The 13,732-nt window shown below is 38.0% G+C and overlaps 3 protein-coding genes across 3 annotated transcripts in view; 2 read left to right on the forward strand and 1 right to left on the reverse strand.

The window, feature by feature from the left end:
* The first annotated feature begins 3,268 nt into the window (after positions 1-3,268).
* On the forward strand, positions 3,269-8,120 carry LOC108358461 (guanylate kinase-associated family member mars). Its single transcript, XM_017609822.1, has 5 exons — positions 3,269-4,014; positions 4,069-5,887; positions 6,053-6,651; positions 6,723-7,602; positions 7,665-8,120. The coding sequence occupies exons 1-5, from the start codon at positions 3,457-3,459 to the stop codon at positions 7,757-7,759; spliced, it is 3,951 nt and encodes a 1,316-aa protein (XP_017465311.1). The 5' UTR covers positions 3,269-3,456; the 3' UTR covers positions 7,760-8,120.
* A 563-nt stretch (positions 8,121-8,683) lies between these two features.
* The window catches only part of LOC108358466 (uncharacterized), a 29,061-nt gene continuing 24,012 nt past the window's right edge, over positions 8,684-13,732 (forward strand). The window contains exon 1 of the mRNA XM_017609828.1: positions 8,684-8,820. The gene's annotated coding sequence lies outside the window, so the exon portion shown is untranslated. The remainder of the gene's footprint in view (positions 8,821-13,732) is intronic.
* Positions 12,894-13,732, reverse strand: part of LOC108358447 (BTB/POZ domain-containing protein 1-like) — an 11,008-nt gene continuing 10,169 nt past the window's right edge. Inside the window, exons 3-4 of the mRNA XM_017609775.1 lie at positions 13,054-13,241; positions 12,894-12,974 (exon numbers count right to left, since the gene is read on the reverse strand). Coding sequence (XP_017465264.1) covers positions 12,894-12,974; positions 13,054-13,241 — 269 coding nt within the window. The remainder of the gene's footprint in view (positions 12,975-13,053; positions 13,242-13,732) is intronic.

Here is a 13,732-nt window from a genome sequence, read left to right on the forward strand (position 1 = left end):
CAGCTGACACGATCTGTCTTACCAAAGCGCCATGTAAATGAAAACTCAACACCGCAGAATTTTTCTGAAGTTGTAGCCCGTAGCGCAAAAATCTGCGGAATTTAGATTTTTCCGTGTCAGCTGATTTCTCCTTCTTTAGATGGTTGCCACTTCGTCAGTTTTGCAGATGGTAAAAAAGTTATAAGTTCCTATTCAAAATATGTTTAAAATATTTGAAATTTACTATTAAATAAGGTTTTTGTTGAAAACTAAGGGCCGGTTACTCAATGTCTGGTTAACACTAATCTCCGTTTAAACATCATTATCGACGTGTTCGGCTCCATGCATATAACATGGAGTCGGTAACGTCGATAACGATGTTTTACCGGAGATTAGTGTTAACCAGACATTGAGTAACCGGCCCTAAGTAGTTTATATTTAGCTGCAATCTATTATAGCACGAAAAATTGTGGTTGAAAGGGTAAGGGCCGCTTGTTCAATGTCTGATTAGCAAAAATCGGAGGTAGAAGCTCCGGTTAGATACAACGACTGCTTTATCGATCACATGTTATATGCATGATGTCTAAATCGTCGATAATGATGTTTAACCGGCAAGTAGTGATAACCAGACATTGAACAACCGGCCCTAAGTTTATGAAAAGGCATTGAAGAGTGGCAAAAGTGTAGTGAGCAACACTGAGGGCTCCAGTAATCGACAAAATTCTGCGTATACAGACTGCGTTTAAGTATACGTTCTGCGTTATCGACTAATTTCAGCTTGAGTAACCGGCCCTTAGCGATTAGTTTTTTATGGGCTTGGGGAAAAAGATGACGACTTCTCCGGTTGTGTGATAGTGCATCCCTTTCTTGCACACACATGGGCGCATTTGCCTTAGAGTATGCTCACTCGCTCATACATATCATCTAGTTGGTGATGTACAAGTGAGTTTAGCGATGAAACTATTGGGAAAATATCACGGTGATTAGTGATTTTTCTGACCACTATTCCACGATGCAGCGAACAAAAGTGGCGCCGACAGATATACCGCTACATTGGTTCACATTTTCCTAATTATTTCTTATTGTAAATTACACATATTGACAATTTGGCACAATCCAACTCGGCTTTGTTTACTTGTGGTACACAAATGTCATCGCCGCCAGGACGGCGCAATTTTGTAATATATTATTTTTCCCACTATTCCAACTTCTAAATAATTGAAATATCTAAAAATACAGGAAAACAAATAAAAAAATACAATTCAGTCAGATTTAGTCAGAAGAATTTTCGCTGGCAAAATCTTGAAAAGTGTCAAACCAAAGAAAGTAGATACTGTGGTTATGCCGATTTTAACAATTCTCAATGACAATTCTCAAGCAAGAGTAAGTAACTCTCAGAAAGTGTGAATGAAAAGAAAATGAAGAAAAAGTGTTTTGGTTTTGTTTTTTAGCAGCAAAACTGCAATTAAAAGATGTAAGAAATGTCAACGAAAATACTAACAACCGGTGTGAACAGCCTTCAGCCCACAATCCCAAAACTCGTTTTCAAAGTGTTACCGTTGTCGGTCAGAACATGGTATAATAGAGAGCGAAAATTGGAACGTATTGGTTCGTGTCTACCCGGACTTTTTCTCCGGATAAAAATGGATAAAGCGACAAAGTGCATATCAGCTGTTTTGTGTTTACATGTTAGGTTCTTTCCCTAAAAATCCGGACCGGATCCGGTAATTAGAGAATAAGCGAAAAGTTTGCTCTCAAAAATGGAACATAATCCAGAAGTACGGGAACGCAAGAACCACATTTCGTGCCCAGAGTTTGAGCAACAGTTGATTCGCGTTGTTTTTGTTTTTGTCACTTAAATGCAAACTCTTTGAAATTGAATTTTTGTTTCACAAATTTGATTTTAAAAATATAAAGATTGAAAATACATTCACTATTCCTTAAAATCACCAAGTAAATGAAGGCAACATGTAAACACAAAACAGCTGATATGCACTTTGACGCTTTATCCATTTTTACCCGGTGAAAAAGTCTGGGCTATTTCGGGCAGGAAGAAGAACGTTCCAATTTTCACTCTCTATTACCAATTTTGTAGAATACGGGAATGATTTCTGGGCTATTTTGGGCACCCGCGGGATCCCGCGTTGCGTACGGGAAAGAACCTGTTGCCTGCATTTACTTGGTGCTTTTAAGGAATAGTAAATGTGTTTTCAATCTTCGTATTCTTAAAATCAAATTTGGGAAAAAAAAATCAATTTCCAAGAGTTTGCATTTAAGTGACAAAAACAAAAACAACGCGAATCACCTGTTTCTCAAATTCTGGGCACGAAATGAGGTTTTTTGCGTTCGCGTACTTTTGGAATATGTTCCATTTTAGGGAGCAAACTTTTCGCTTATTCTCTAATTACCGGATCCGGTCCGGATTGTTAGAAAAGAACCTATTGCCAATGTAAACGCGCCGTTAAAACCAATTACAAATGCAACGGCCCGTTCCTGCTTGATCTAGTGTTTTTGGTTCATGCGACGTGCAATTAATTTCATATCTGCTGTCCGGGTATCTCCAACATCGATAAATTTTTGCGTATCTATGATAGAAACTTCGTTCATTTTTTCACTCATCGGGCAAGGTATACAATTTCTAGTAAAAGGTTGTCATTATATCGCATTCTATCAGCGCAATTACTTACAGTTTCCACCATTTGAAATTCTCGCAATAAAAGCACGAAGACTAATGTTGCCGAAACCAGCGCTAAGTCTTCAATCATAAATGCGACCTTCCATACTTTTATTCGGAGCAAAGTAAGACGACGAAAAATACAAAGTTTTTGNCGAAACCAGCGCTAAGTCTTCAATCATAAATGCGACCTTCCATACTTTTACTCGGAGCAAAGTAAGACGACGAAAAATACAAAGTTTTTTAAGCTAGTATCATAGTTACCTTTCGTAATTAAATTTGTTAAATAAACGTTATAGTTGCTATTGAAACAAAATCGCTTATCTTCTTTGCCATTAATAACTAATTTTTTTTGATGCAGCTCCGATGTTTCTTGCTTCCACCTGTCACTTTTACGTTTTGATAGCTTCTATCATAGCAACATTCCCCATTCTGATAGTTTTTGTGTCTAAGACTATTTCGACAATTTGATCATCTTTAGCATTTCGTCGAAAATTGGTCAAAGAAAGTGGCATACAAATAAAAATTGCATTTTGTTTTTCTAAGTTGGTATTCACAATCTATTGTTGGAAATTCCAGTAACATCATCTGTGGAACGTGTAGACGCTGTATAAAACAATGAGATTAAGAATTTATACAAGCAAAAGTCCGGCAATACTATTAAACTCCTCAAAGGGAAATTTGAGTTTAAGTGAACATAACCTCAGTGATTTGGCGCATTCTGACGACAAACAGTTAAGATTTTCAAGTCTGTAGAATTTTAATATATATTTTTTTTAAGAAAACCCAGTGTAAAGCTAAGAATGGACCGTTTTCGTAGTTTATATAAAGAAAATTCCCATACATTGAGTCCGGTCCAGCATAATCTTAAAAATCGCAATATTCAAAATGCAAATCGCGCCAAAAAACGAAGGGAAGTCTTTGAAAGCGGTCGTAATCTCGATGTCAGCCCAACTCCTACAAAACCACACAATTTTGAGGAGCAAAATTTAGCGGAAGTGCTTGTAGATAAAGAAAATAAAGGCGATGCTTTAGAAAATGTGGCCGAATGCAATAAATCCAGAATTGCATTAGTGGCATCGGGCAAGACGAGCTCTAAAAAGTCAACACGACAAGAATCATATCTATTGAAATTCATCGAATGGAGGGAGGCTCATAAACAAAAAGAGAAGAAAAGAAATGAAATTAAAAGGCGACCATTTATCTCCAGCGGTGGGGCATGTGGTAGTGCATTCGAGAGTAGTGCAAGATTTTCAACAGTAACTAACAAAGGCAAAAGCAAAGAAGTTGCGACATTTGTGCCGAAAGGCCATCAACGCTTTAAGCCGCCAGCTGGAATAACTAATCCCCTATCTGAAATGGTGAGTTATTAAATCTTTAATTGTATATATATATCACAAGAAATTATTTTACAGACTTCCGCGGCGAAAGACCTACTAGCTCATGATAGAAAATCGTTTTACACCGTGGTACCAACACCGCCAAGGTCAAAAGAGGATAATGCAATAGGGGTCGAGACAAAAAAACTATCGACCCTTAGTAAAACCCCGGCCATCTCTAATTTAGCACGTTGCAAGTCGGCAATAACGCCAGCAACCACTTCGTTGAAATCGACCAAAAACCCTACAGGCACAAAGCCAGCTGGTACAAAAGCTATTAAGGCAACATCGGTTTTAAGTACAGAAAGTAAACCGACGGCGGTAGTTCCGCCTACTAAAAAACACTTAACTGCAACCACCGGAGCATCACAAAAAATACCATCAAATTTAGATACAAAGTCAAGCTCAAATGAACCTGTCAAACCTGAAAAAAAGACTCTTTGTTCGACCAACAAAACAGCAACATCTGTAGCTAATGTGGCGTCAAACATATCAAATTTTAATACTAAGTCAAAATCAAATGAACCTCCAAAAAAGACACCTTGCAACTTAAATAAAAATCGCGAAAGCCCAAAAAAAAAAGTTCCGTTGTTCGTGCGACCTCAGCCGCCGAAAATGACAACAACAGCAACGCGAAAACCGATATCACAATCCAGAGGCATTGCAACAATAAATACCGTAAACAAGCCGAAGCAAGCAGCAACGGGTGCAAGTGCAGGAGCCGTAGGAAAGGCACATATGCTGCAAAGTAAGCGTGCTGCAGCTAATGCGAGCGAGCGTAATAAAAAATTTGCAACTACTTTTAAATATAAAAAGACTCAGGTTCCTACGTTAAACCGACCCAATGCGCCCAGCAATATTACCATAAAAGGAAAGACATTACTTGGCGGTGTCCGCACTTGTACTGCTGACGTGGCATTTGCGATTGCTGAAACACCAACGGATTTATTAAATATTAACACATTTGAGCCATTTTTAACGTCCACGCGGGTCAAATCCCTTTCACCTCACAGTGCCAATGCACCTAATATAAGTCCCGTTAATTCCGAAGCGGTCAATGATAAAAAAGTTGCGGGGTCTCACCAAAATATGCGAACACATAGCTCAACATCAGCGAAGCGCGCGCTTTTAACAAGTGATACTAAACAAAATCCACCAATTAAAATTCAAAGGCAAAAGAGTAAGTTTAACTTTGTACGTTACTCGATTGGGTCGTCTGAATCGGATATGAGCCCAGAGCCTGAGCAAAATGGCTTTGATGCACCTAATATAAGTCCCGTTAATTCCGAAGCGGTCAATGATAAAAAAGTTGCGGGGTCTCACCAAAATATGCGAACACATAGCTCAACATCAGCGAAGCGCGCGCTTTTAACAAGTGATACTAAACAAAATCCACCAATTAAAATTCAAAGGCAAAAGAGTAAGTTTAACTTTGTACGTTACTCGATTGGGTCGTCTGAATCGGATATGAGCCCAGAGCCTGAGCAAAATGGCTTTGATGCACCTAATATAAGTCCCGTTAATTCCGAAGCGGTCAATGATAAAAAAGTTGCGGGGTCTCACCAAAATATGCGAACACATAGCTCAACATCAGCGAAGCGCGCGCTTTTAACAAGCGATACTAAACAAAATCCACCAATTAAAATTCAAAGGCAAAAGAGTAAGTTTAACTTTGTACGTTACTCGATTGGGTTGTCTGAATTGGATGTGAGCCGAGAGCCTGAGCAAAATGGCTTTGATATGAATAATTCTAAAAGTGCATCGGAGGTTGGAAAATCTGTTAACGGAACTGAACAAATAACTGTATTAGAAGTCCAACCGAAAAACACGAATGCTACACAGTGTAATGCTGAAGGTAGGTTACTAAAAAATTCTGCCACTTCCGTATTTCTATTTTCATCTACTTATCTGTACAAAAAAATTTCTTTATTTTTATTATGCATAGGATAGCATGATTGAATCATGGGTACATAGTACATAAATACATACATATATATATAACTATATTATTTTCTTATAGGCAATAATATGTCACCCGAAAATAAAATTAAAAACAACTTAGATCAATTAAAAACTCCTCCTTCGACTGAAAATGAACGTCCGGTCAATTACATTGGTTCGTTTGTGTCAGTTTCACGAGGCAAAGTGAGCGCACGTAAAGAGCGGGAAAAACGGGATAGCATTTACCTTCCCGGCGCAAATGATAGTCTAACAATCACAGCAGCAGGAACACCCGTTAAAAAGGCAAAAACCCCATGCAAAAGTGCAGTTACTACGCCTGTCAATATTGAGGCTCGCCGAATTCTTGAGGCAGTGCGTTATTTCCGACAGCAACTTAGCAACGAAATCGATCGCTTGCATGTATTATGCGACCAGTGGGAAGAGTACAAACAACAAAATTTGCCCCTACTTCAAAAATCCGCCGGGGAAGATATGATCAACGTGACCATAGGTCAAACAAAACTGCTAACGAGTAAAAAGTTTCAACAGTTTAAGGGTCTAATAGATCGTTGCGAAAATGGAGCTAGAGGTACGGCAGCCGTCTACGACGGTAGTGAGGATACGAAGCCAATTACAGACGTTGATTTAGAAGGCTTTTGGTCCATGCTTAATCTACAGGTTAGTTTATCAAGCACTCTGAAGTTTTTTGATGCAATCTTAGTTTATATTCGTATTATATAACTTATTAGGTGGATAATGTTGAGAAAAGATTTGAAAATTTAACGCGCTGGAAAGCCAATAATTGGTCGGATCCCGATGAGATTCAGGAAACGAAACAACTCAAGCTAAAATGCAAACCAAATCTAACTAAAGTTAAAAAGGCAAAACCACCTGCAAAAACGGCAAAACCAAGCAGTGGTTTGCAAGCAATGTTGCGAAAAATGCACGCTGAAATGCGAAAAAATAAGGAAACTGCTTTTGGTGCTGGCGTTGCAGATGAAAATGTGCTGGTGTCGACACCAACTCGCCAACGGCGTTCACACAGTGGCACTCCAAAAATTGCGGGCACTGAGCAGCGCAACAGTACGCCACGTCGTATCTCGGTTGTGGTACGTGATCGCAAATCTCTCTCGGCTGCTGCAACGGTTATCAGTTTGCCGGCTGATAGCTCAGTAGGATCCGTGGTAGCGGGAAATAGACGTCACTCACGTTTCAGTGGCGAGTCACCAAAATCCCTTAAGGCATCTAGCAGTGAATTGCGTCGAAGTCTCAGCAACATGGAGAATGCATTTGGCGGCTGTAGTGATTTGCTACGTAGCACACTTGCTGCAAACGCACAAAAATTACGACGTCGTAGTGGCACACCGAATTTCGTCGAATCTGCCATCGAATTGGATGTTAAGCAACCACAAGTTTCGGAAAAAGTGCGCACTCCTTCACCAATACTAGCATCTGCACCAGCTGCGAACATGGCACGTAAGTCCATATTGAAGACTCCTGGTACTGCGAAGGGCAAACCGAAGAATGTGATTTTTAACGAAAAGCTGCGTGTTAAGAAATTCAAATTTACCATAGAGGATGATGAATTGAGCGATGATGAGGAGCAGCAAATGCAAACGAGTACGGAAGGTAGAAAAAAATTAAAAATGTGTAAATCATATAAATGTTTAAACAAAATAATATATTTCTAGAGCCCCTCTCAACTCCGCGCGCTTATTCCTTACGCACGCGCAAAGTAGTTCTTCGACCATCAAGCGAATTCGTAATACCATTTAAGCAGATTTAATAAGTAGCTATTTTATTAATTGCGATTTTTTGTAATGCATTATTTGTCAATTGTTTACATAATTGTAATTTCCTAAATCTTGTTTTGTGTCTTATCAATAAAAGTTTAAAATTAATCAAGCACTTTTGTTTTGTACATATGTAAGTACATTACAGGAAAAGCTTAGTGCCTGGATAAAAGATTGCCACGTTTTCTTCATAGTCACGGATAATGTTACTAGTTCCGAAACTCTTAAATTATTTTATTTTTATTGTTTATTGTTTATTTTTTAGTTTATGGACGAGTGTCTTTAAGCTTTCAAAGATCTTGATTGATATAGTATGACTGCATTATTAACTTAATTTGTACAACGGATGCCATCTGCGCGTATCTAATCCCATACGCATTGTCATAAGCGAGTGTGAAGGATTAGTTTCGTGCGAATGGCATTCTTCGGACTGGAATAGGCATGAAGCCGATCACTTGTTATAACAGTGCAAATCCGATTAGATCCGTGGATAGTATCATTTTAAAGATCTTGATTAGTTTACTTGCTGTCTCCACAGGCAAAAGTTTTTATATTATATTATTTTTTAAATTTTTTAAGTGATGAAATCCGGCAAAAATAGCCAACTTGCAAAATATTTCCCTTGATAAAATTTGTATCAGGCAATAAAAATGACAGTTGGTAGGCAAAAACTTTTGCCTGTTGAGACTGGCCGTTAGTGTGACCGCATTATTAACTCAATTTGTACTAAATTACCGATATCTATCCAAACCTGATAGCAATCGAAATTTCTTGTTTTAAAATATGTAACTGCATCTATAACTAAAAATTGTCAAAATGGCGCTTACGATAATCTTGTCCAGCCGGCGATATGTATGTACATAACCGCAGTACTGCATTTCCCTCATTCTTGGCATTTGGCAACTCTGCAGCGAACAGCTGGCGCCATTTATTTACTATCTTCTGATAAGCACCACAGTGGAAGTTTTAGTTTTGTTATCACGTTTCTTTTGGCTTTCTTATCTTTTACAGCGGTGTAGTGTTTTCAACAAAACCGATAAGAATTGTGTAGGCGGTAAGTTACAGTTAATTTTTTATATTTACTTTCATTGTCGTTTGTATGCATAGCGAAAGGGAAAGCTCAAAAGTCAGCAGTGTGCGATTTCGCAAGCTAATGTTCTCAAGCTCTAACCAAAATATCCTTTGCTTGACCGTCTTTTATTAGTGCAAATATATTCATAAAAACTGACAGAAGCAGACCACATTGGTAATCTACCAATCAGGAATGTTGCATATTTACTTTAATTAGTAATTTTCTTGATGCAATAGCATATAGGCCTATCATTAATTCCGTCGTAGATCCCGACGTTGTCACGTCGCTATCATGAATTCCGTCGAGATCACGAAATACTGCCGCAATTTCGAAATTCGTGAGCATGGTATCACTGATTTCGAGTTATTTTATTGTGATTTATTATGGCTGCATTTCTTTATTCATTCTGAACGTTTGGAATAAACTTTTTTGTTTACATATTCTTTAGAACGTTCCTGATGATTTGTTAACGTATATTTCAAACGCATTCTGTTTATTCCGGCTGTGAAATGGGATTATCCGGAATGTATAAAGAAACGCAGCCTTTATTTTGATTTAGAAAACCAAAGGCAGCACTAACTACGAATGCGTCGGAATTGCTGATAGCATTTCTCCCGAATTCGTGACGGGAGATTTTTTTCTCGACGGGGATCTGGGTCGTTCCGATGGTTACGTAGACCCGACAGTCGTGGTTGTTGTTGTTGTTTTTGTAGCGGCTACAACAACCCCGCCCAGATTGTTGTAGCAGCATACAAATTCCCCAAAAAGTCTTTGGGGAATTTGTATGCTGCTACAACAACAACAACAACAACAACCCCGCCCAGATCGGTTGATATCCCAATCGTTGTCGCCAAGTTCCACTAACGGCAGCCCTAGAGGAAGCGTGCAGCCTCTATCGGGTCGGTCCACAGGGACAAAGCCGTTAGGGTTGTCGGGTTTTCCGTGCATGCGAAGAGATGTTTCGAGTCATGTGGGGTCTATCCACATGCCGGACACTCATTTGGCACATCCTCATTCAATCTACTTAGGTATGAGTTTAACCTGCTGCAGTAGCCAGAGCGAAGTTGGGCTATGTTTGTTCGTGTCTCCCGAGGCAGATGAAGCTCCGTCTCGTCTATGTCCGGTGGTGGTGTGCCTAGAACGGTCTTCTTGATTAGTTCTGTAACCGCTTAAGCGATTCTCACCGCGTCCAATAAAGCACGCCGGTAGTTTCTTCTGTTCTGTGCCAACTGACGCTAAGGGATTCCAAAACAAATCATTAAGTCAAGTCCTTATTTCATTTTAATTTATTGCGAAAAAAACATTTGTACAATAAGATCTACGATCTTTTATANAAAGTGTGATAGGGCATTTTTGAATCGAATTCTGAAATAGGGCGTTCTTCAACAAAATTCTGAAATAGGGCGTAGTGAAAAGTTTTTTGAGATAGGGCGTTTTCGAACTGGCTGCCGAGATAGGTCGATCTTCCACTCAGCAGTCGATATGGTATCTGATATAGATCGACCACATCGTCACCCCGTGACTAACAAAATTTTTTATTGCATAAAACGATTGGGGCCTTATAATTCGATGAAATGCTTCATAATCAATCAAAAAGTGAATTTTGGAGTTTTAGTTAGTTACGGCTTTTTGTATTTCAGCGACGTTGTGAGGGCCCTTCTATATTAACGTAACGATATATGTATACATGTATACACGGCGAATGTAGACAAAATAATACACAAGAATACTGCGTGGCTATACATTATGGGAGTATGAATGAAAAAAAATTAGCCCACATCACAGCAGAGAAATTGTCGATAACGATAAACTGGTTTTACAGAAAGGTTAAACTCTTCTTAATGAATTAATTTGAATATGTGAAGATATAAATTAAGAAGCGTGGTTTATTGACCTGGTAGCTGCAAATGAAGCCTTAGAAATTTGTATTGAAAATTGTGTGCTATAAATAATGGAAAATTTTGTAGATCAGAACAGAATAAAATTTGTAACCATCCGGAAAACTTCAATTTTCATTTAAATAATTCGGAATTAATAAGTTACATAATCTGCCTTATCCTGAGTTTCGCCTGAAAGAAAATTCGCCCGAAAATTTGTCATCCGCCCATAGTAAAACCATGGAAACCAAAAGTGCACCGGTTCGGGCAAAATTTAACTCATGATAAGGCTGATTATAGTGAAATTAAAATTATTTTATTATCGGTTTACCGGTTACCGAATTATCGTGGTGGAAGCTTGATAATTTTTCTGGTAGTTGGTAAACTGCAATCAGCTGTTCGATGTTTATCCAATTTCAAATCCGCCCGCTGTCGTAAGGCATAAGTCATATGAGTAAGTAACATTCCATAAATTTTCTATTAAGATTTATTTATTTTATAGAAAAAAGCTACGAATCAGCTGTTGATAAACATAGTTTGCCAGACTAACAAAAGAAAGCTGAAAAGGACGTCCACAGTTGATAATATTACCGAGTACCAACAAGCCGTTTACTAAGTGCCAACTAGCAGGTGTGAAGACCCTTATTGTCTATTTCTCTTTTACCCCACGTCTCTTTTTTCTACCAAATATGTCTTAGCATCTGTCAAATATCTGTTTTGACATTGGGCGCGTCCATAAGTCGTAGTTGTTGGGTAACCGTTGGCTGTTTGTCTTAGAAACGCACAGTTGAGTAGTTACGCTCACTCCAACAGTTGGTAACTTTCCGCCATTTTTTCCAGCGGAAAATTTTTACGCTACCTGAACTCAACGTGTTGGGCTTAGCCTACACAGCTGATCGAAAAGACTTACGCCGCTTATATTAAATATAATAATATATATTTCGAGCAATTCACCTTTACGGTCTGTGATAAGGTTTCCCCATAATGCAGATTTCGCATTAAAATCTCCTGTAATTATTGAGTTTGTTTGCTGTCTATTCGCCCAGGTAAAAATGCTATCAATTCTTGAATTGAACTGATTATTATTTATTCTGGGTGTTATATATGTGGCGATTATGTTGTAGTTCTGTTTTAGATTTAAAGTGGTTATACCAATGGTTTCGTCAATATTGATCTGCAGTATGGAGAATTTGATGTTTTTCCGTATATAAATGCCTACCCCTCCGTAACCATCCGGTCTACATTTACAAACGAAATTGTAGTTGTTTATGCTTGTTCCAGAGTTGTTTTGTATCCATGTTTCACATATAGCTGCTATGTCTATTTTGTTGTTGTTTAAAAAGATTTCTAAGAGTTATCTTATGTTAAATCTGTTTATGTCGTTTTTTATTTTCTTTAAGAATTCTTGCAAATCTTTTGTAGATGTGGAAGCGGACCATGTGGCCATTTGGCGATTGATCTCACAGTTAAGGTTATTGATGAAATTTTCTTGTGTTGTTTTTTGTTGTTTGTTAGGAGATTGAATTGCGGTAATTCTTTGCTGAAGTGTAGAGGTACGAACTTTGTTTACGTGTGTATTATTGGATAGTAATTTAGAATATGGCATGTATCTATGCATAGATTTAGCTGCTTCGATATGGTTGTTCTGTATGTTGTTGTTATTGTTAGATGGTAAGGCTGGGAATTCTTTGTTTAGGTTTGTAATTTGTAATTCAGGTTTTTTGTTGAACAGGTGTGGATAACGTTCTTTAATTTCGAACTTGGTGAGATTTTCTGCTACCATTACTTTTTTAATAGCATACTCTTTCTCACTGTGAGGGCAGTTTTTCGCGGTGGCAACGTGGTCTAGGCCACAGTTCGAACATTTTATGAGTAGGCATTCAGGGTTGTTTTCGTGATTTGCGGCGCATTTATAGCAAGTTTGGGTTGCTTGCTTGCAGTGCATGGCAAAATGATTATATCTGTAACACTTGTAGCATTGGGGTACCATTATATGGGTCTTGACAGTAATTCTTGTTGATGCAAATGAAACGTATTTTGGCAAGTTCGTGCCCTTGAAAAATATTTTCACTCTTTCCATAGGAGTTTTGGTGTCTTTTGGACCCTTAAAAAGTCTTTGGATTTTAATGATTGGAATACCTGATTTTAGGTACTCAGAGAGTTCTTCATCTGACACGTCTATTGGAATATCATAAATGATACCTGCTTTTGATGTGAGATGGTTAAATATTTTTGGTTCATAGCCTTTTGCTTTGAAGCCTGAGTTAATTAATAATTTATTTGCAGTTTCAGCATTCTTTGTAGTGATTTTGCAGCGGCCAAATCCTACTTTTCTTACCTCAATGTCGTCAAATCCTAGCTTTGTACATAGTAATGCTACAGTTATATTACTGATTGGTTTTCTTTCAATGGTGTCGATGTAGACTATGAATGGTCCATTGTAGTCCTTTTCATAGGTCATAAGTTTTTCCGATGCGTTTTTGAGTTGCGGTTTTTCAATTGAATTAGTTTCGTTCTCTTCTGAATCTAAAGAAATGTCTGTGACCATGTTTTCAGTTTTCATTTTTCCCGCCTCCATTTTGGTATTTGCTTTTCTTTCGCGCTTTTTAAATTTTTTTCGCTCCTTTTTGGAGGAGCCGCCTCCCGTATCCAAATCCATGTTTGTTGCTACTTTTCTCTTTTGCGGATTGTTGGATTCCACCTTAGAGTATAAACTTTGTTTTTCCCTTATTTATTTAATATATTTTAAATAAAATTAAATCGAAATTTGTACAATAATTTTTAGAAGGTAGTTTCACTTCAAAATTTTTGACATAAACCGTTGGGGTGTTCACAGTTCGTTCCAAATAGTGTCTCAAAATGTAGACGTCTACATTTTAAGACGTTTTCTAACCGTAAAATCTGTGGTGTTGTTGTTTCCCATACAAAATTGGAAAACGACGCCGTCTACATTTTGTCACACTCAAAGGTATGTTTTTTACGCGTCTACATTTTGCAACCTCGCAGCAGGGTTGCAT

The sequence above is a fragment of the Rhagoletis zephyria genome, unplaced genomic scaffold, assembly GCF_001687245.7.
Source record: "Rhagoletis zephyria isolate East Lansing unplaced genomic scaffold, Rhagoletis_zephyria_1.1 Rzeph_scaffold_00257, whole genome shotgun sequence".
Classification (NCBI taxonomy): Eukaryota; Metazoa; Arthropoda; class Insecta; order Diptera; family Tephritidae; genus Rhagoletis; species Rhagoletis zephyria.